The 24024-nt window shown below is 40.6% G+C and overlaps 1 protein-coding gene and 1 long non-coding RNA gene across 2 annotated transcripts; both read left to right on the top strand.

Moving 5' to 3' along the window:
• The first annotated feature begins 3704 nt into the window (after positions 1–3704).
• LOC148779066 (uncharacterized) lies at positions 3705–14272 on the top strand. Its single transcript, XR_016046901.1, has 3 exons — positions 3705–4567; positions 4872–4994; positions 13782–14272. It is a non-coding gene; the product is annotated as an uncharacterized LOC148779066 (long non-coding RNA).
• Positions 14273–15683: 1411 nt separating this feature from the next.
• Positions 15684–22119, top strand: LOC18433845 (alpha-1,3-arabinosyltransferase XAT3). Its single transcript, XM_020667089.2, has 3 exons — positions 15684–15841; positions 16896–16997; positions 20580–22119. Exons 1-3 carry the CDS (start codon positions 15703–15705, stop codon positions 21845–21847), a joined length of 1509 nt encoding a protein of 502 aa, XP_020522748.1. The 5' UTR covers positions 15684–15702; the 3' UTR covers positions 21848–22119.
• Positions 22120–24024: the final 1905 nt, after the last annotated feature.

Below are 24024 nucleotides of genomic sequence, written 5' to 3'. Positions count from 1 at the left end.
CGGCGGGGGTGACTCTGGACTGGAAGAGGAGGGGAGAGACTCATCTTCAGGGGAAGCCGATAATGCTTTAGGGAGAGGATATGGAGTAATGGGGTGGATAGTGGTCAGAGGGAGGATCTTGCCATCTCTCTCTTCTTCCTTGAACATGTCCAAGAGCACTCGTCGTACATCCTCAGCATCCTCATGAGGGGATTATCTTGCTCTTCTTACAGATCTTCGATCATCATCATTGGGTTCTTGAGATGGTATTGGGTCTATAAAGTAGTACTTTGCATTGACAAAATGTGTCTCAACGATGGGACCGGTCTGTTGTCAGCATAGACCGTGTACTGTCTCCCATCCCAGATACACTTAAAACATTGATGAAGGGTGGATGGAACCACTCCTTGGTCATGCATCCAAGGGAGACCAAGGAGGATGTTGTACGAGGTGTCATTGTCGATTATGTAGAACTGGGTGTAATCGTTTAATTCACCGATCTTGAGATGAAGGCGAACAGTGCCGGCTGGTTTCTCTCCCAACTAATTGAACCCCCAAACTGTGATGTTCGTTGGTGTGAGGTCATCAGATCCCAGCCCTAAATGGGTGAGAATCCTTCGTGAGAATCTTTGTAGCGGTGAGATTGACTGTTGATCCCCCTTCTAACATAATTCGGCTGATGGGACACACATGTAACTCGCTGTTTACTAAGAGAGGTCAGTTGTGAAACTTTCCTCCCAATTGAAGGCCATCATCCAAGAAAGTGATAGCCATGCAATTGTTTAGAATTGTAGGGTCAACTTTGATGTGCTCTGCTTCGGTCTCATATACCTCAGGGCAGGATAGAGCTTGGACAAGGGTCATGCGATAGTCTCTTGAGGGCATAAGTGTGTCATAGACACTGAGAAGGGCAGGGAGTTTCCTTAGGTGCCCAAGCATGTCATACTTGACCTTGTCATCGTCAACCTTTTGAGTTCCTAGTCTTACCACATGTTTGAGTGATATGGAAGGTTGTGAGGTAGGCTTAGATGGTGAAGGTCTGTTTTAGGGTACCGGTTGACTTTGCTATGCAACCAGTATAGTTTGGAGAGGTTGTGAGGATTGGGTAGGTAAAGGTTGTGCCATTGGACCTGGTGCCGACTGGCTAGGTCGTGCAGTCGAGTCCAGTGTGGGGGGTTAGATTGAGTGATATGAGTAGGTATTAGTACAATAGAAGTTGATGGATGTTTGAAGACATTTTTCAGCACCTTGGGTCCCCGATGCAGAATAAAAGAGAAGCCGGTCAATAAAGCCATGACAAACAACGAAATTCAATAGTCTCAGAATTGCCTCAAAATGGATGAGAATCTTCCTAAGCATCTCAAAAGGCTACCTTCCAGGTTTTGTCGCAATCCGACATGTCTAAGGCAGCATAGATAAAGAAAGAGTTTTTAAAAAATCGACCTCTAGCACCTTTAAATGAGCCCCATAACTAGAACTCTATTTTCGGTGCGTCAAATGCTGTGGGACTCGCCATTGGATCTGGCACGATTAAAAACCCCTAGGGGTTAAGTTTCAGCTTAAACAGATGTTCTAAGACAAAGTTATGGGTAAAACATTAAAAAGGGGTAGGCTACATGCTATTCCCATGCGGCCTCCTTACAACAATCTCTATTAAAGGAGACTGGTTTGCACAGTCACAAGCAGCAACTTTGAAGACTTATATCTCACTCGTTACAAGTCAGATAGCACTCAAATTTTGTGAGCTTGTTCTTCTCGTCAAGATGAACATTTTGATATGTGGCACATCCCGTGACGAGTCTGAGCAGGGAAAAAAGCTAGAGAGAAGTTGGCGATTCGTGGCAAAATTTGTAGGAAAATCAGCAGCGACACACCTCGCTCGAGTGGCCATATCACGTAGGCACAATGGATCGATGCGAGACTAATACCATTGTGTGTGTAAGGTCTAGGGCTATGTCTGGTTCGAACCCTGCATGTGATGAACGGTTAGATTTCACACACAAAGGCATTAAAGTCACTATAGATTTTCGGGCTTCGGATTCTAGAACCCAAGATCGCAAAATCTTCGTCCGACCACAAAAGCAGGCTACGTTCGTGGCAACGCGATCATGATGGCATTCTTAGTGCAATTTAGCGAAGAAATCAAAGAAATACATCACGAAACAAGCACACTATCGATCAGAAGTTTCTAAGATTCGTGCAAATTTTGAGTCTCATGATCGTGGCTTATAAACACGAGCTGTGGTTCGAAGTTGGTACCAAATTGATTGTCATTCCGAGCCCAATGAGAAATTAATCATCTTTTAGTCGTGTGAGCACTGGATCAACCTCGAATCATTCATAGAAGATCACTCACGTTCTAGCGTAACAACATGGATTGTTTTGAAAATTCATGTATTGTTGAGCAGGGATAAAACAATCATTTTGTACCCATTTTTTCATTTTATTTTAATTCAATTAAATTGTAATTATCATCAATTAGGTCAGATCTTGGGCATCCACCTATGTTTTGGGTCCAATTATATAAATACATGCTAAACCTAATTGTAAAGGCCTTGGATTTCATGAATAAAATTTGGGAGTTTTACTTTGAAGTTGTGGCACGTCCAAGAGAGAGAGAGGAGGGAGAAGAAAAACGTTCGGTAACCCTTGGTGAAGGTAACTTTCTCTCTCCTCTCCTCCTCTTTCTCTCTCTTCTCCTCCTCTTTCTTTCTCCTCTCCTCCTCTTTTTCTCTCCTCTCCTCCTATTTCTCTCTCCTCTCCTCTTCTTCTCTCTTTTCAGCCTCAGCACGCATAGCAGTAACCATTGTCGTGTCTGTCTCTCTTTCCTTTCTCTCTCCTCTTTTTCTTCTCTCTCTCTTCTCTCAGCTTCAAACACGCATGATAGTAACCATCGTCGTGCATCTCTCTCTTTCTTTCTCTCTCTTCCTCCTTTTTCTTCTCTCTTTACTCTCGACATACACAGTAGTGGGCATTGCCATGCATGTCTCTCTTCCCCTACTTTCCCCTTTTCTCTCTGTTCTCTTTCCTCTCTCATCTCCTCTCTTTCCTTTTCTCTCTACTTTTCCTTTGTCTTCCTTTTCTCTCTTTCTTATCTCTCTCTGTATTTTGTTTCTCATCTCCGTCTTTTCTTCTCTCTCTATTCTTTCCTTTCTCTCTCCTCTCCAATCGTGCACGGTGATACTCATCACCAAGCATGACGTCCACCTTCTTTTCTTATCTTTGGAATATACACAGTGAGCTGGGCCTTAACTCGAGTGGTGGGCCGGGCCTCTATTTAAGTTCCTTCTCCCTCATGTCGAGCACGACGATGCCCATCGCCATGCGTAATATTTCTTTCCCTATTCTCTAACAAGGATATTGAATCGGGCTCTTTCCCACGTGGCGGGCCGGGTCATGTTTGAGTCCTTTCTGACATACACGGCAATGCCTATCATCATGCATGTCTTTTTTTCTGTCTCCCTACTCTCTCTCCTCATGGATACCGGAACCTATTGCAATCCATGTTTTCTCCAACTTTCTCTCGTCATTGCCATCCATGTTTTCTCCTTCCTTTTCTCTCTCATCATGGACGATGGAATCTATTGCCGTCCATGTTTTCTCCTTCTTTCTCTCATCGTGGATAGCGGAACCTATCGCCGTCCATATTTTCTCCTTCCTTCTTTCTCTCATCATGGATGGTGGAACCTATTGTTGTTCATGTTTTCTCTTTCCTTCTTTCCCTCGTCATGGATGGCAGAACCTATCGCCCTCCATGTTTTCTCTTTCCTCTCTCGACATAGACGGTGGAACCTATCGTTGTCCATGTTCTCTCTTTCTCTCTCTCCTGTCATGGACAATGAAGCCTATCACATTCCATGCTCTCTTTTTTTTTCTCTCTTTCCCTCTCTTCTCTATCCTGGACGATGGAACTCATCGCCATCCATGCTTCTCCCCACTTTTTCTCTCCTATGTCATGGACGGCAGAACCCCATTGTCGTCCATGCTTCTCTCCCCTTTCTCTATCCTTTCTTCCTTTTCTCTCTTCTTTCTCTCTCTTCTTTCTCCTTTCTCTCTTTATTATTCTCTCTCTTCTTTCCTCTTTCTCATCTCTCTTTTCTCTCTTCTCTCTTTTTTTTCTCTCTCTTTTCTCTTCTCTCTTCTCTTTTTTCTTTTTTTCCCTCTCTTCTCTCTTCTTCCTCTTTCTTCTTTCTCTTCTCTTTTCTTTGTCTCATTTCTTTTCCCTCTCTTCTTTCTCTTCTCTTTTCCCTCTCTTCGTTATGATCTCTCTTTTCTCTCTCCTCTTTCTTCTCTCTTCTCTTCTCTTTTCTCTCTCTTTCCTCTTCTCTTTTCTCTCTATTCTCTTCTCTTTTCTCTTTCTTCCCTCTTTTCTTTTCTCTCTTCCTTCTTCTCTCTTCTCTTCTCTTTTCTCTCTCTTCCCTTTTCTCTTTTTTTTATGTTCCTCCTTTCTTCTCTCTCTTCTTCCTCTCTTTTCTCTTTCATTTGACCAGGGGACATTAAGACTAGCACTGTTATGGAACTCCCGTCGTCGAGTAGTATTGCCGCCGTGCCAGTCTGAGTTACTATGCCCATCTTGCTGCGACGACAGGTTAGCCATTATGTTAGGCTGGTAGGTGTTGGTTTTGTCGTCGAGTAGTATTGTAGTCGTGCCGATCTGAGTTACCGTGCCGATCTAAATACTGTCTCAGTGTAGCCACCTGATCAAATTTCTATTTCTTCTCTTATATTCCCTCTATTCTATTTCTCCCTTCTCCTCTTATCACCCCCATCTTCATCTCATTCCTTCCCTTTCTTCATTCGAATGTGCACACATGTGTGCCTTCGTCCAAAGATAAGGCAGGGTCCCTCGACCCATTTGTCTTGTAAAATTAACCATGTGTGTGTGATTGCAGAAATAGGAGAGTACACGTCAAGGGAGGTGATTTCGAACCAGTTGAAGGATTGGGGGGCTTTCCGTCGTGATCTAAGAGGGTGCTCATGTGAGTTAGCCTGATGGAGTCACGGACCCAGGTGAGGTGTGTCCCGTCTCACGTTAAATTACTCTCTCATCGGTTAGTATACCTGCCTTGTTTCTAATGAGGTTCCCAAGAGAGCGGTCTCAAGTCCAGGGTTCTCCTTGAAACCCGAGACATGTGCCACTAGGTCATCCCAACCTGGAGAGTGAGATCAAGGCAGAGGTTGAGGGTTTGGAGATGGTTGGGTGTATGGAACCAATGATGGTCTCGGGTACCCAAGGAGTGGTGGATTGGTCGATGTGTTAGGGTATGAGATGAGTGGCAGACTAGGGTATTTCAAGAGTCTCGATTTCTGCATGAACAATTGTAACTTCTTGCTTGACCTTAGATCGATTGGGTCAGTGTTGGCCATTACTTCAAAGATCTGCACCATGTGGCATGCTTCGTGAGAATGGAAGCTCTGCCCTCTTGACTCTTTCAGCCGCTGCTCCAAGTCGGGCTTAGGAGACCATTGGGTTCCCTTGGCCTTGGGATTCCTGTGTTGCTTGAGGAGCTCCTCAATAGTGGAGGAGGCTTTGTATTGGCTCTAGATGCCAAGTGGTCGCAACTGTCAGGAACCCAGCTGCTTGGGCCACCGACTTCTTTAGCTATTTTCAATGCTGCTTGCTAATGTTGCAACTTTTCAGCTCTTTGTCAAGAGCCTCAAAGTTTGGGGAGTTGAGCCTATAGAAGACGTATTAGAAGAAGAAGAAGGGTTAGAAGAGTCGAGAATAGAAGATGGGGGGGAGAGTTTTTATGGTCGTCACTTAGATTGGACGATCTGGGTAGCTTTTAGTGTCATCGATGGAATTGGACGTGTGTAGGGAATCTTTTAGGTCTTCACCCGGCTTAGACCGTTAGAGGGTGCTTTTAATAGCATAACTCTTATCAAACATGTTGGGAACCTGAGCAGAGGAAGGCTCAAAAATGCCCTCTTGCTTAGATTGTGGGTCTTGGTCAGTGAAAGCGACTGAGTCAGGGAAGAAATCCTGCAGGATTGACAACGGAGGAAGGGGCTTGAGGAATTAAACCTTAGTCTGAGATTGAGGGAGTTTCCTCTTTTGGTGGGCAGCCCTAGGTACTCTTCTCCTTTTACCATTTTTGTGAATGGCCGTAGGTTGACCAGGTTCACGAAGCTTAAGGGCTGGCCTTGCTTGGCGAACAACCTCCCTCTTCATAAACTTCATTCTGTTTTGTCCTCGATAGACTTGCCATGGTAGGGAAGTTGAGGGATCGTCAGGATTAGAAGGCTCAGGTGGTGCACTCTCACAGGAGGTCTGTGTCTAAGTGACTTCTTGCATTGGCAGCCCGGTGGTTCGAACGTCATTCCCTGAGATAGTGTCAGTGATGTGTCCTCCTTGTACTTTCTCTCTAACTATTGCATGGAAGCCGAAGCACCCCTCTAAATCTGACCTCGTATCTTGTGATATGGGCACCAGAGGTTCTCAGTTCCTCGAGCGAGGTGTCTGGGCTGTCTTGATGGCTTTGGTGCAATGATCTCTACTTAAAGCATCATACAAAATAACACCTGAAGAAGGTCTGGTGTTAGTTCATCAAGATGATATTCTTGCTTGTCTTCTTCTTGAACTGTCACCACGTGAGATGCCTCAACTGCCCCGAATGCCTTCTTGAGACTATCGAGTTGTATTTAACCCTTCTGGATTAAAGCCTCGATGTGATATTTGAGAGTGAAGCAATCCTGAGCAGCGTGCCCCAACATTCTCTGATAGACACAATAATTCTTGTGAGTGACGAAATCAACATCTTATGGCTTTTTCCTTTCAGGAAAGATGATAATTTGTTGCTCTATCAACATTCGGAGTGAGGTCAGGACCCACTCCTTATCGAAGCTGTAGACTTTCTTTTTCTGCTCCACCCAGTAGTCATTTCCGTAGAGGTTCTGAGGTGGAGGCACCTTATTGTAAGACTGGGGTTTTGTTGGCTTGTCTGAGGTTTCTCTTAAGCATTTGCAGGGTTCATCCCCTTGGAGAACTCAAGAGTTTGAGGTGAAGCTTTCTTGGGGTCAGATACAGTGACAACGACATTGATCTTTCCTTTCTGTTGATTTTCTCGAGAATTGGGATGAACATTGCTAGTTCTTCGATTGGTTTCCCCATTTGACGATTGGGTTTGAAGTTTGCCATGATGCTTAAGGAGGCTCTCTATCTAGATTGCTTTGGAGATCAGATCCGATATAGAAGTCGGGTTTGACGCCTCAACGTGCAAGGAGATTTTCGGCCGCATGTTGCCGCACACATGTTGGATCGCATCAATTTTAAGCATGGGGATAGCTTGGTGCACAACCAAATCTTTCCATCTTGCGATAAATTGATCAACTGGCTCATCTGGGCCCTGGGTTAATGTGAGACGCTCAATGGTCTGGACTTCTCTTTCAACTTCATAGAAGCGCTTGTAGAACAAGTGCTCCATTTCTTCTCAGCTCTGCACTGAGTTCGGGGCAAGTCGTGCATACCACTTGAATGCTGGTCCGTCAAGAGTTTCAACAAACAGACGGAGAAGAATCCTCCCATCAACTACTGTCTCTTGACATGCTGAATAGAAGTGGGTGATATGCTGATGTGGTGAACGTGTGCCGTTGAAGAACGGGAGTCTCCCCTTATGGTAATTAGGGGGAAACGGGAGTTGGTCGATATAAGAGGGATAGGGCTTCTGATACAAGGTTGTATCTTGGAAGCCTGGGATCTGTCTGCCCCGCAAGCTGTGGGTGACCATGGCATCGATGTCGGCTTATGATACCTGCTGAGAGGAAGAATGGTCATGCGAAGGAGGTGGCCGCCTTTGGACCAGATCAGCTAGATGAGGAGAATTGGCTTCCTGATGAGATGAGTTCCCAAGGAGCTAGGTACCTTCCATTAGCTCAATCTTCTCCATCATCCTATGCATCATGTCTTAAAACCGATTTATACGGTCTTCTTGATCATCGTTGGGTTCCTCAACAACCATCAAGTTGACTGTTTCTTCAGGGAGGTTGATCTCTTGTGAGGTCGGGGTCTCGCGTACCTACCGAACTGGGTGTGGTAGATCGGTTAGCAGGGGTTCAACATGCCCCGACTGAGCTCGAGCTTTGTAGGCCAATCTGGTCAAAACCGATTCGCGATGGTCTTGGGACCGTAAGGGGTGTAAGGTTGGGTAGTCTCCTACGACATTGTCAACCATGCAGAATTCAAGCACTCCCACTTAGGGTTTTGCTGCGGCCTGTAGTGGATAAAAGGGGTTCTCGGCCAGGGGATCAACAGGATTGCCTGCTCTGAGTGTCTTGGTTTCTTTCTTGACACTATTCACATGCCTCAGTCATGTTTGGCTCTCAGGCTCTGGTATACTTCCCTCTAGAATCGAGATTGGGATCGTGATTGAGAATAGTCTGCTTTTTTCAAACATGACTGGGCGGTCTCCATGAGATGAGGCAAGGGATACGAGCCAGAAACAGGAGTCAACTCGGGCCTCTGTCTTGGCTTGGGGAGAGACGAGGGATGGAAGACTTCATCACCCAAGGGAGCCTTACCCCGAGCTCTTTTTTGAGCTCCAAATGTAGAGCCGGTCTGAAGAGGGTACGACAAGAGGGTACTCTTAAGGAAGACCTTTGAGTATCAGGTCTTGAGCATTTCGACGGGGGGAGAAGGGACAAACGAGGGAGGAGATAGCTGACAATGACCTTTCAATCGGGATCTTGGAGTTGCCTGTGGGGGTGGCACATGTGTACCACTTGCAGAAGGGTTCCGAGTGACCTGGGGATCAAACCGAGCTCGAGCAGTAGGTCTGGCTTTTGGAGGCCGAATACCGCGCGCATGTATTTGTGAGGGAATAGCCTTGTGACCACCCCTCAAAGAGTGAGAAGGCATGTGCTGGGAGGGACGACGAGGGGTTCATCTCTCAAGTACTCGGCTAAGCGGAACCAGTGGGCTGCCCCGAATAGTGCGATATATAAGCAGAAGGTATGCAGGGCTGGGTCTAAGGGACTTGAACCTGGACGGTGGTTCGAGGCAGCCTGAGGGTTGCCCTGAGATGTGGCTGGAGTGGATGGACCACAAGCCCTGGTGCATGTGTTGGAGGTGGTGGCCTTAGGGCCTCCTCCTCTATGTGTCGAGCCTCTTGTTACAGGGGCCCGATGTGACTGAGAGTGGGGGGTGGCCTTACGGTGACCCAGAAGAGCACTGGCAGCTGGACTACCATGTGTAGGAATGGAAGGGACAACCTTTCGGTTGCCCCGAGCAGTGGGATCGGTAAGTGACTTGTCGGTAGTTGGGTGCATGTGGTGTGTGGTGGCAGATGCGCCACCCATGCGAGGTGCATTGGTGGAGGATCCACTAAGGCTAGGAGATAGGGAGTGAGCGAGTTTTAGGTTCCTCCTCACTCCAATCCAAGTTAGGACCTGGGAGCATGACATAAGGTCAACACTTAAAAGGAAGGTCGAGAACGAGGTTCGTGGAACCTGTTCTTGAAACGGACTCACGAGTGTGTGGATCAGAAAATCCCCAACTCGGATGAAGGAGTTGACCAACCTCGAAGACATGTGTGTGTTAGTGAACAGGAAATAGAATAAAGGAAAGCCAAATAAGGACGATCCGACTATGGGGTAGTGTGTCCCCAGTGGAGTCGCCAAGCTGGTTAGATGCCTCGATCTCGCCTTCCGAGTCGGGATGACCTGGTGGCATGGCTCTGGGTTCGAGATGGACCCAAGACCTGAGACTACTCTCTCGGGAACCGCATAAAGGAAATGCGTGTAGGACTACCAATCGGTGAGGGAGAAATTTGGGTCGTGAGGCGGGACTCACTTCACTTGGGTCCGTGACACACTTGGGCTACTTGCGTGGGCGCCCTCTTAGATCACGTGGAATGCCCTCTGGCCTATGGCCACTTTGGAATCGCCTCCCTTGACCTGTTTCTTCCTTCCTGCAACCACACACATACATTAAAATACAGACAAGTGGGTCAGTTGACCCCACCTTGTCATAGGATGAGCATACACGTGCGTGTGTACTCAAAAGAAATTGGAAAAAATAACTTAATGGAGTCCATGTCAATTCGACAAGCTTATGGTGTCTCTTTGACGAGGGACTCTTAGTGCCTATCTTAAGGGAAAAGGGGTTAGATGGAGGAAAGGACATTAGAGAGAAGACAATTTTAGAGAGGAGAAAAAGAAAGAGAAGGGGATAGAGGGAGAAAAAAGAGATGAAGGCTGGTTTGGCTTTCATCTAACTCTTCAGAGAAAAGTATTTTAGAAGAAGGAGAAAGAAGAGGTGACGGTTGGATTGACTTTCACCCAACTCTTCATAGAAAAGTATTTTTAAAAGGAGAAGAAAGGAGTGACGAAGGCAGGTTTGGCTTTCTCTTCAGAGATAAAATGTGATCTTGGAAAAAAAGAGAACAAAGGACCGAAGGCTGGTTTGGCTTTCACCCAACACTTCAGAAAAATAGGAAAGAGAGATGAAGGATGGATTTTTTTTCACCCAGATCCTTCAGAGGTAAAATATATTTTTGGAAGAAAATAAAGAAAAGAGGGATGAAGGCTGATTTGTTTTTCACCCAGATCCTTTAGAGAAAAAGAAAGAAAACAATATTTGGTTTAGAGAGAGGGAGAAGAAAAGGGATGAGAGAGGGTGAAGGTAACGCTTGGCTCTCGCTAAACCTTCCAAAAGGGAGAAGAGACGAAAAGAATGAGAGAAGAGAAGAGAAGAAAAGAGAGAAGAGAAGAGAAAGAGAAAGAAAAAGTATGGCGACTAGACTGGCATAGCGGCAAAACTCGCACGATGGCAGATCTGATGCAGCAGCTAAACGGGCACGGTCATTAGACCGGCATGGTGGCTAGACTGCTCGGAAGTAAGACTGGCACGATGGCAAGATTGGAACAACGACAAGACTGGCACGACAGTAAGATTGGCACCACAACGAGACCTGCACGACGGTTAGTCTGTCGCGACAGCTAGACAAGCGCGGTGACTAGACCAGTGCGGCGTCTAGACTGCTCGACGGCAAGACTAACACGATAGCATAAGGCTCAGCCTACACTTCGGTCAAGCAAGCAAAAGAGAGAAAGAGAAGAGAAAGAAGAGAGAGAAAATACGCACAGTGGTGTATCCCGTCGTGCCAAACAGAGAGAGAAAACATGCACAGCGGTGTACTCCGTCATGCCAGATAGAGAGAGAGGAGAGAGAAAATGCACATGCTGATGTACTCTATTGTGTCAGAAAGAGAGAGGAGAGAAATAAAACACGCACGAAGGTGCACTCTGTCATGCCAGATAGAGAGAAAATGTGCACGACGGTGTACTCTGCCATGTCAGACAGAGAGAGGAGAGAGAAAAAAGTGCATGACAGTGTACTCTACCATGCCAAATAGAGAGAAAACACACATGGCAATATACCCCGTTGTGCCAGACATAGAGAGAGAAGAGAGGAAGAAAAGAGGGAAAGAGGAAAGAAGAAGAGAGAGGAAAGAAGTAGAGAGAGAAAAGAAAGAAACAAAAACAACGAAGGAAAGAAGAAGAGAGAGAAAGGAAAGAAGAAGAGTCAGAAAGGAAAGAAGAAGAGAGAGAAAGGAAAGAATTAGAGAGAAGGAAGAGAGAGAAAGGAAAAAAAGAGAGAAAAAAAGAAAAAGAGAGAAGGAAGAGAGAGAAAGAAGAGAGAGGAAGAAGAGAGAGAAAGAGAGAAGGAAAGAAGAGAGAGAGAAAGAGAGAAGAAGAAGAGAGAATGAGAGAAAGAAGAGAGGAGAGAGAAAATTACCTTTAATGCCCAAAGGTACCCACCTAGAACTTCTATCTATCTCCAAACCGTGACACAAAAACTGAAGTAAAAGCCTATTTTCAATTGATCAAGAGGGGTCCTTTTACATGTGAGCTTTACATGCTTATAAAGAGTTTAAGTCCAAATGTGGGTGGATGCTCAAATCTTAACCTAATTGTTGAAAAATAGGAATTTAATGAATTAAAGAAAATTAAGAAATTAAGGGAAAAATGATGGAATTTCAATTACGTCCCTGTCATGGCCATGCAACCTTTGTAATCATCTGATGTCCGTCCAGGGTCCTTCCGATTTTCATCCGATCAAAAGATTATACTTTTCTTGATCAGCTGGTGAAGATGGTTGTTTTGGTATCCATTTTGAGCTATGGATCGGACTCTTGGTCCACGATCATGAGATGTAAAGATCATAAGAAACATGCGATCTTTGATTCAAGATTACGCCCGTTGCTCAGTGTTTTTCTACTATTTCTTCACTATATTTTGACGAGCATGTCGTCATGAGCATTTGGCGACGAACATGAATTGATTTGGTGTCCGAACGACCATTTTCCAAATTTGAGTTTTGGTGGCCAGAAATTACAACAACTTCGTACTCATCGTGTGTCGATTTTGACCGTCTATCACGTGCGAGGTTCGGTTTAGATGAAGCCTTTGACCTCTTGCTCGTAATGGGTCTGGTTTTGGGCCGATCCGAAGTGCGAGTGTTGTGATGTGGTGGCTCGATCGAGGTATTGTTCTACTGAAAAATCTGCAACATTGCCTTGGATCGCAATCTTCTCTCTTGTTTTTATCTCGGTTCGGGCTACGACATGGGTGGTGCCACATATCGAAATGCTCGGGTTCAAGAGACGAACATGCTCTCAAAATTTTAGCTTGATCCGACCTCGAACGAGAGAGATATGGGCTTTCAAAATTCAGCCCAAAACCTAAAAGCACAGTTTTCATTAATGGAAACTGGTTCACTGAGGGTACATAGTAATAGCGTGTGACCTACTTGTTTTGGATAATTTGGCCATAATTTGGTCCATAAATATCCAATCAAGCTGAAACTTGGTCTCTAGGGATTTTTGGATGTTCTGGATCTAATAGTGATAGTCCCACGATCATTTGACACTCCGGTGATAGGGCTGTAGTTATAAGGTTCAGTTTCTGGGCGATAGAGGTCGATTTTCCAAAACTGTGTCTTCATCTGCACTGCCTTCAACTTCTCGGATCGCGATGAAACTTCGAAGGTATTATCAAGAGACCCTTAGGCATGATCTTGAACATTCTTGGGCCATTCTGAATCTTTTAGAAATTTCACTTTTGGATCAAGGCTTATTGTCCTAGGACTTCTGTAGTCCACATGAATTTTGGTACCTGCGGATCTAGGTTGTGAAAATATTTCTCCTTTTTCGCATCGAGGATATAAGTATTGAAAAATACCTTCAAACAATCACAGGAACCCGAAATAATTTTTCGGGCTAGATACACCACATTGTGCGTTTTTCTTTTTTATTACCTTTGAGAGAGAGGAAGGGTGGGTATAGAGAGACAAAGAGAGGGGCAGAGAGGGCGGGTAGAGGGAGAGAGAGGGGAGAAAGAGAGACTGAAATTGGGTGGAGAAAGAGACGGTAGGTAGAGAGAGAGAGAGGGAGAGAGGGTGAGTATAGAGATAGAGGGAGAGAGAAAGGGAGAGAGGGCGGGTAGAGAGATAGAGAGAGGGAGAGAGAGAGATTTAATAGGTAGGGTATAGGTAGTTCAGTCTTTAAAACATTGACTTTTTAGCTAGGCAAAAAATAAGAAAAAATAATAACTGGGTTATGGGTGTGATGCTAAAAGTATTGGGAGGTAGAATGTCTATAAAGTTCATTTTGGGAACGTATCCATAATTTCTCCCAAACAAAATTACAACAAAAAACATGAAGCAATCGTAGCAAAATTCAATTTGTGGTGGACTGCTATGATAAACTAGGAAAAAATGTTGATTTTTCACCTAAAAATTTGAAAAAAAAATGGGGAACTGATTTCTCTTTTGATTTTGTGGTCATCAAATGTTGTTTTTATAGATGAGAAGGCATTGATCTATTATTGGCCCCAATACTGCTGCAAAATGGAGATTCCAATAACAAAAAGGAGAATGAAGGGTTGCAATTTCTTTTTCCCTGTGGATCAACGATCCTACTGTAGAGAATCGCCGAAGTGCAAAAGTAGAGTTTGCGATCCAAGGGGTGGATTGGGCCAATCCTGACATATATGGAGATCCAGTTCGTCTAGTGTGAAATTCAATCCGGATCAAACGATTCCGATCTAGATTGTCGATATTTCAAATCTTGCTATAAATATTGGACCGACCAAGTAAGAATGACCTATTTTTTGGTCGGTCCAATATCAAAAACATCAGACTACCTTATAGCACTTTTTATTAAAGTATACATCAAACTGCGTTTTATTAAACGAGTATAAAATTGGGTTGATCCATTATTGTTAATGTCGGATCGTCAAATTTTTCCTTTTGCTATATAGGACCATGACCATACGTGCAATAATTATTTGGTAACGTGGAGTGCCACTAAGAATGCATGATATTTGAGACATTGTTAATTTAAAAGAAGTAGAGTATCGGCTTGTTTAATGTTAGAGCTTTTGAACTGACCCAATCATATATATATATATATGTATATTACGTTTAAATACAGCTTGATATTGGATATATTAGACTAGTATATTCCAAAAGAAAATAAAAATAAGCTACGTATATGACATTTTGATATCTCTAACACCGGACTGCCCTAGAGATTTGTCGGCCTAATAACGGGAGCATCATACTACACAAGAAACTACCAAGAAAGTAAAAAAGGGGCTCAATATTTTCAACATTGAACTGGAGGTAAAAATAAATAAAAGGAAAATTTGAAAAATATAGGATCCCAACATCAAAATTTCAAAATATGGACCAAATCATAATTCCGCAAAAGAATTGCTGTTTGTACATAAATTTCCCTTTTTATTTTGACGGAACAATGGGTGGATATAAAAATCGCCTTTCTAGTGGACTCTATTTTCAACGATGCAAACTTTACACCAGATTTGTGATGGTAATCTTTAAGCATGAGTCAATTCACATATTTTTTATATATTTTTGAGGTAGTTGAATTCACGTAGTTATTTAGATTATATATTAATGCTCATGTCATCCAACGAATTGGTTGCAACCTCGTTGTCTTATTAAGGTGGGATTATGGTACTCCGTCCATTCTAAATGCCAAAAGGAAGCCCTATCAAAATATGTAAAGCTTCATCTTATAACTCATCCAAAATTATAATTCAAGTGTTGAAAAACCTTTAAATTGATTATCTCAACTTGAACATTATAGTGGTGAAACAAGGTAGGATTTTAAGTTTTAAAAAAAGGGTATATTGCAACAAATCATCTAGACCATCCATTCCTCCCTAAAAATAAATGTTAATAGAACCGTAAGATCTGTACTATTTTTGAGTTTCAAATTTTATTATTGGTGTTGGAAATTGATTTTAGACCCTTCATGAAGATTTCCAATGGCTAAAGTGCTCTCCGGATGAGGAATTGAGGTGAGGCTTTATTTTATTTCCATAAATCCTAGGCCTATAGAAACTTCATCCCAAAAGGAATGTCAAAATTTAAACACTTAAAACCTGAGCATTATTAAAATTTAAACAATTAAAACCTGAGGCATGTTTACAACTTTGCATGAGAGAGAGAGAGATCCAATATTATTTATAACTGCAAGAGAAAAATCTTGGGATTCACCAATTACTCTGAGATGCATCCGACAAATAACACAGGAACTATACATGTGCACATTTGAGACAGTCAAAAGGTATGAAAATCCTTGCTTTTTAAAAGGAAATGACAACTATAATAAGAGATGGGCAAGCAAGGAAAACCAAGATGCCAGTATAAAAGCCCGTTCATAACAGTGGAGTCCATTGTCACAGAGAGTTACAGATATGAAGCTTTTGTTCAGTAGTTTCAGTCGTCATGAACCCAGCAAATTGGGCTATGGTGCATTATCCATGGGATTCCTTCTTCTTTCTTTCTGTTACCTCTCCCTTCTCTTCAAATCCCATCAGATTCCTTCACCTAACTGTAAGTTCCTTCTTGCATTATACTTTCGGTTCGAGAGAGAGAGAGATGTTTTTTCTTTTAGGTAGATCAATTACAGGCCCTTATCCCATTTTGCAAAGAGTTCGAATTTTTGAAATTGTTAATGAGAATGGAGGCCACTGCCTTTTAAGTTAGACTCGGGTAGTACTACCACCACGACCCCAACCTCATTCTCGAAAAAAGTGTGAGATTCCAGTTTTGTTATAATCTAGTTTGAATTCCCTTGCTTTTTATTTGCGTTTTGATGTTATTTTCGCTTTTCTAAAGTTTATTTCAATTTTCCCAAATAGAAAGTTTTATGTCTGTAATTTCCTCTTGTGCTTCCCATGAGTGTGTCAAACTTTTCGATGATCTTCATGAAACATTTTTGTTCTCAACTTGAATTCTCCGTCTATAGTATTGGGTATTCTCTCTCTCGTAAATTTGTTTCAATTGATAATTACAATGCATTGGAAGTGATTAAAAAACTTAACAATGACCATTATGTTGATAGAAATGGTGCGATAAATTGCAATACTAGAACGATAATGTGTATACCGTAATTTTGTTAGACTAATATCATTTTTGATAAGTGAAGGTGCATTTAATGGGAAGGTAGTAGGATCATACTAACTTTTTGGGTTTGAAGTTTTTCCGAATGTTTTTCTTGTGGGTTTGAAGTAACTTTAACAAATGAAAATGTATACAATGAGTATTTATTTTTGAACAAGAAGATCACAATCGTTATTGACCGTTGCATGTGAAATTAGGCAGTTGAGGATATGTTAATTGAACATAATGTCTAAAGTAATATTTCTTGAATATTGTGACACACTTTAATCTATTGAATTTCATATCGAATGGCTAGAAACAATTATGATGTCTTTCTATCAAAAATAAATGATCTCATAATATACAATCTCTTTATTAAATTTTAATAGCAATTTGATAAAAACTTTCAGCTGACAATTGGCATTGTTAGTTTCTTTGAGGCTGCTTTTGTAATTGACACCATATCATAAGGGAAGATGCTAATTTGGTGAGGTTTTTATTGCAGTGAATTTGCAGGTGGAGAATGTAAGTAAGAAGGTTGAAGATGGGGATCCTCCCACCTCTAAGAAGGTTGAAGAAGGGGATTCTCCCACCTCATCACAACATGGTATACATGCATTAATAAATATATATATATATATATATATATATATATGCTTAACTACCCAATCATGTAGTTTGTGAAAATTATGCTTTGATTCATATTATTTTACTCTTTTTCTTTGTTTCTTTTGGTAGGTTTTGGGAAAGGACCTTCTGTCACCACCTGATTGACCTATTCAGCTTAATAACAATAACTAATATATTCTAATGACAATAATTAGCATCCAATAATGTGGAGGGAACTTTTTGGGCTAGTCCGGCAGATCATGTTTTATTAATGCACCAAAGATTTTTCACATGGCCCCACTAAAATAACATGGGTTTTGTCAACCCTAGTTTTACATGTTTCGGGTGGATTACAAAAATGTAGTGTGAGATAAATAAGCGAAGGTTAGCACAAAAAACATATTTTCCAGGAGGGACCACGCTGCACATTTACACCCTCTGGCAAAGGAGCCATAATTTTTCGTCTAAAAAATGTCGAATCACTATTTTTTAAAAAACAATTGGATTTTTTTTTTTATTATTTCTTTCATTGTTTTTAGAGTTGGTCGCTAGGTTTAGAAAGTTATATTCCAAAAAATTGAGAGCCAAAAAAATCTGCTGGGTTGGGTTTTGGAGTGAACTGATGAAATGCTCTAGTGGGAATCTAAAATTGTTTTGGCATGCGCCCTATTTGGGTGAGGCATTGTATGCGGCACCATCTTTCTACTATAAAAGTAAGAAGAACCTCTGAGATTTTACTAGAGATATATTTATGTTGTTAGAAAGCTAATGATGGCTTGAAAATCTAGTTTTCATCTCTAGTTATGAAATTTTAGTTATGAAATTTAGAGCTCCCATGAGCAGAACTATAAATGCTTAAATTTTTTGAAAATAGACGGTGCAATTAATTTATTACAATATGCATTATTTTTAAGGCTTAAATTCTTTTTCTCTTCATATCCATATATCTTGAGGTCAATATGATTAAATTGGGGGGTTTTCTAACATCAAAATACTTTGCTCTAAAGGAATTTGAGGTGGCCTTACTTCAATAGTATAAGGTTGACACCTTATATAAACTTTATATATATATAGATATATATATATAGGTTTGTTTCGAGTTAACAATCCCTCAAAATACAAAGGTTCAGATTAGAAAGGGCTGTGATGGGTGAATTTATCAAAACAATCATTATTTCTTTAATAAAAAATTATTTAAATAGGTAACTTTATCATGAAGTAAGGGTAAATTTGAAATTTAAAAAAAAATACAAAAACATTTTGAAAGTTAGTGTCCTAAAACTTTATTTGTAGAGTCGCTTTGTCCTTTATTTAAAATTTTAATTTTACCCCCTATGGAGATGACAAAAATACCATTTGTCTTGTAGTAATATTTACAAATTTGCTTCAAAAAAGTAATTTTTTTAAAACATAGACAACAAAATTAATAAATCCACCCTTCACAGTTCTCTCTATATTGAACCTTTGTAATTTAAAGGGTTGTGAAGTTTAGAATATCTTTAAATATATATATATCTGAAAAAAATGGGATTAGCCTACTAGCTCATATGAACATATGAGCCCAACGGCCTAGATTGAATCTGGGCCGATCTGACGATCACGGATGTCCGGTAGTGTTTAAATGTTATTTTTTTTCTACAAACCCAAACCCCTTTAAATTTTAGACGTGTGTTCAAAAAATATAGATGAATCTTCAAAAAATATCAAAAAAATATTTTATATGAAATAAATTGATCAAAATGCCCCTGAAAATATTCGGGGGTATTTTAGTTTTTTTTACGAATAAATTTTTTTTATATTTTTATTAGGTGCGCCTGATGAGAAGAACACACACCTAAAATTTTAAGTAATCTGGATTTGTAGAAAAAAAATTCAAGCACTACTGGACATCCGTGACTATCAGATCTGCCCAGATTGATATACATACATACATACATACATACATACACACACACACACACACACACATATATATATATATATATATATATATATATATATATATATATATATATATATATATATATATATATATATATATATATATATATATATATATATATATATGAAAATACGAAGATTAACCCACTAGCTCATATGAACATATGAGTCCAACGGCCCAGATTGAATTTGGGCTAATATATATATATATATATATATATATATATATATATATATATATATGAAAATGCTGAGATTAGCCCACTAGCTCATATGAACATATGAGTTTAGCGGCCCAGATTAAATCTAGGCCAATTATCCCACTAGCTCATATGAACATATGAGTCCAACGGCCCAATTGAATCTGGGCCGATCTGAGGATCACGACCTCATTTCGCATTTGAATTTTAATATTTTTTCTACGAATCCAAATAATTTGAAAATTTCTTCGTTTATTCTTCTTATCAATATGCACCTAATAAAAACATTTTAAAATGATTTGTAAAATATAAATTGACCAAACTATGCTCGAAATAATTTAGGGGTATTTTGGTCAATTTAGTTCTCACAAATTATTTTTTTGATATTTTTATCAGATTCTTCTATTTTTGAAGAATAGATGCATAAAATTTCAAGTTATTTGGAGTGATATAAAAAACATTCAAAGTCAAATACGAAATGAGGTCGTGACCGTTAGGTCGACCTAGATTCAATCTGGGCCATTGGACCTATATGGACATATATGTTCATATGAGTTTGTGGGTTAATCTCAGCATTTTTCAAATATATATATATAACTTTAGACTACGGTATGTAATTTTTATTCATCTAAAACTTTAGACTAAGGGCCAGTTTGGATGAAAATTTTTTTTTGAAAAATATTTAGAAAATACCACCTAAATATTCAACTATTTAACATTTAACCCTGAGTGTAATCTGATAATTTTCAAAACCTATTTCAATGTGTCATTTGATGGACCATTTGAAATTTGATCGAAATAAAGATTGGTTATTTGAAATTAGAGAATGCTCAATGGTTCAAATATTAGATATTGTTTGATTCATTTCCGTCAAATAAACTGCTGAAAATATTATTTTCTTAATTATTTGGTACATACCGTGTGTTGTTATGTAATCTTGCTTTTTTTACAATCTTAATAAACTTTTAGGTATTTCTGGCTAAAAACATATGATTTTTAAAAAACTACATTGAATAAAGTAAAACCAGCTTTTCAAAAAGACAAACATATGTGAAACTGCCTATAAGTTTCTTGGACTAATAATTCACACCAACAAACAACAAAAATCACTGTCAGAATTAATTTTTATATGCTATCATGTTCTAAAGGTGTCATTGTATTTTGTTGTATATAACATTTAGATAGCATTACAATTTGCAAATAACTTCTATATGAACGGCAACGATGGATACAATCTCAACTGTCCATTGTTGAAATGGACTGTTGGGGATGTTAACATACTCTAGGATACCCAATCTGCGAACACAAATGTTTTCCCTTTACATAAATGAATATCAGTTTTTATGAATTAAAGAATCATTTCATAACAAATAACTATCGCATTATATGTTTGTGAGGGTCGAAAGAATTTATTTGGTCGAAATTTTTGTCCCTCCCAGGTCTACAGTTCAAGGCAGAAATCCAACCAACAGTCGAGATATTGCCAATCTGTAACACGAAGAACAAACGGTTCGATATCTGCAAACTAGAAGGAGACATAAGGATCCACCCCAACTCCTCCACCATCTTTCTCCTCACTTCTTCTCCCCCCTCCTCATGGGGACTTCCAGTGGGCCGAAACTCATGGAAAATCCAGCCGTATGTCCGAAAGGGCGATGTCACGGCCATGCAAAATGTCAAAGATATCACTGTAAAACCCTTCGAATCCTCTGTCATAACATCAAACTCTTCTCTAGAAAATCTATCTTATTATGTCAAAATTCCGAAGTGCACTGTTAGACATGAAATTCCAGCTATCATTTTCTCGACCGGAGGATACACTGGCAACCTCTTCCACGATTTCACGGATGTTTTGGTCCCGCTCTACATTACATCCCACCGTTTTGATAGAGAGGTCCAATTTGTTATTTCCGACATGAACATTTGGTGGATCAGGAAATTTCAGCATATTCTGAAACAACTCTCTGGCCATGACCCCGTCAACTTTGGAGATGAGGCTGAGGTCCATTGTTTCTCCAGTGCGATTGCCGGCCTCGAATTTCACCGGGAACTCGGCACTCATGCTGGAAAGCTCCAAAATACATCCTCAAATGAATTGAGGACGGAGTCTATGTTCGACTTTAGAGCACTCCTGAGGAGGGCCTACTTTCTTGAGAGAGAGAGGGTTGTCTTAGAGGGTGGCAGGAAGCCAAGGCTACTTCTCATTAATCGAAGTCGGTCACGGAAGTTTGAGAACGCCAAAGAAATTATGAGACGAAGTGAGAAGCTTGGTTATGAGGTGGTGACAGTGGAGGCTAACTGGAGCACAAATATGACATTGTTAGCTCAAATTGTGAATTCTTGTGATGTTATGGTCGGGGTGCATGGAGCCGGGCTCACAAACATGGTGTTATTGCCGGCTGGAGCTGTCGTGATTCAGATTGTGCCTCTCGGTAGGCTTGAAGGCCTAGCTTCCTACGACTTTGGGGACCCAGCTGTGGCCATGGATCTCCACTACCTTGATTACAGGATAAAACCAGAAGAGAGTTCTCTAATCAAAGAGATCCCAAGAGATGATCCTGCGTTAGTAGACCCTATTTCTCTCCATAAAAAGGGTTGGGGGGCACTTAGGACCGTGTATTTGGATAAACAGGATGTGAGGGTTGATTTGAGAAGGTTTGAGAAGGTTTTGAAGAAGGCGAAGATGCTGCTATACAGCAGGGCTTGAGAGAACAGGGCCATCCAGGGGATTTCCTAAAAATTTTTGTGGGCATATCTTTTCAAAGATTTCGTACATAGAAAACATAAATTCATGAGGATTTCATGGAGAAACTTGGGCAATTTGGTAGTTTGGCAGTTTCTTTTGGATACATATACTAATGGATTCATCATAGTTGGTGGCTGTAATTTCCTAGTGTACTTATTTTTGAGGCAATGAAATTCGTGATTAATATTAAAAAAAAAAGAAAAAAGAAACAAAAGGTAATGGATTCATGCAAAGATGATTTATTATAGTATTTTTTACCAATAAAGTTTTGAATCCTGTATTTTGAGTTTTTTTCCCTAACAAGAAAGAGAGACAGAGAGATGGATGTTCCTCCCCCATTACTTCACACTTTTGTGTGGTTGACAATGGCTTTTATTGCATCTTTAGCATTTGAATTATAAGAAAAAAAGCATAGCACAATCCTAAAACACACATGTGATGTTTCCCCGAATGCGCATCCCCCACCTCCACTCCTTTTATTGGATGGTGGAGATTAATTATGCTAAGGTGATTATCCTCGCATGGCTCACTGAGTGCTAATAGATCAAAAATTTCTCTTGGGACATTTTATGGATACGGCGGATTACGTGGATTACTTCACACCAATCTTTTAAAAATCTGGTTGGTGCTATTTGACTTTGGAAACCGCATCTTCTAAAGAATTGGATTTGCCTTAGGAGGTGGAGTTGTAGAAGCTGCCACTTCTACTTCTCTATGTGATTTTTAATCCATAAGGAAGTTGTAACTTTCAAATATTGTATAACACTTGCCCTTATCTAACAGGGAAGTGCTACAACATTTAGATGTGATGGATCTGGAAGTCACCACTTCCAGAAAACAAAAGCACCATATAAGTAAATAGAAAATCATTGCGAATTAGTGGAATCTACGATTTAGTGCCTCCCTAGACCTATACTGCCTTCCAACTAAGCTGATCCTAGTAATTTTGGTTCGACCCACGCTTTTCCTGAAACTCTAGTATGTACCATACTCATTAGAATTATGGTACTAACCCATAGTTTTTCTTATATTGGGGAATGACAGAGGTTCAATTCTTATGTCATGCAGGTCAAAGGTTTGAATCCTCCCTTATTTAAGAATGGGTTCAAAGCTAGATGATTGGTGAAAAGGTGGACAAAGGTGATCTAGCACGGTGTATTAATTTTTAAATTTTTATTTTTTACACTAACTAGAATACTTACAATGGTCAAATCACAATAAATTCAACTCAAAAGAAAAAATAAATAAGCAAATTGATTCTCAATTATTGCCATTAATTACAACTTTCTTTTATTGAATAAATGGAAATAATATTATGCTATGGGAAGATACAAGATAATGGACTGCAAAGCATAAAAGTAAAGATGCTAGAAGATTACCTCAACCGGCCTTAGAACACCCCACACCGGGTCTCTTCCTCTAGTGGCGCATGGGATCAATGGACTTTCTCGGATCTTCTAAATATGGGAAAACTTTGGCTAAACCCCTTCACAAATATAAGATCAATAGGTTATTTGTATCTAAGCCTCAATACCTTAGATCTATTGGGTGGGCATGCCCCTATGAATGGTCTCCTATGAGGGCGTGCCCTCAATCTCTCTTTTATGAGAGATAAGACATTGAAGAGAGAGAGAGAAGAACTTCCCAAAGGGTGGTGTCCAACCCCTAGAGGAATATTAGAGAGAAAGAGAGAGATTTTGGTGTAGAAAATGACAGGTGAGGAGACCCCTATTTATAGGCTTTTCAGAGGGATTGAGTTTCTTTAGGGATAGCCATTCTATTAAATTGATCTAGCCCTATTGGTCTTAGGAGACCTGTGGGGTGAGAGATCTAATCTATTCATTTTTTAGATCAGCCAATACGATTCAAAAGGTGATGCAAAACTTTATCTCATCTAATAAAAAGATATAATTGGTCGGACTTGATTTTTCCTCCCGCGTACAGCGAGAAAAATCCTCTCTCAAACAACAGTGAAGGGTCCGTGCACGCTGCACGTTTGTGAGTGTACGCATGTGTGCCCTCCTATGTGTGGATAGGAACCAACAGAGAGAGAGATTTTGCAATGGGGGTGCTTTTTTAGACGTTGACCTTGTCGTTTGGGGTTCGGGACACACCCAGGCGGTTCGCCCTCTTAAAAC

The sequence above is a fragment of the Amborella trichopoda genome, chromosome 13, assembly GCF_054954075.1.
Source record: "Amborella trichopoda isolate Santa Cruz 75 chromosome 13, AtrichopodaSantaCruz75HAP2 v2.0, whole genome shotgun sequence".
Taxonomy (NCBI): Eukaryota; Viridiplantae; Streptophyta; class Magnoliopsida; order Amborellales; family Amborellaceae; genus Amborella; species Amborella trichopoda.
This window is presented reverse-complemented; position numbering and strand designations above follow the sequence as displayed.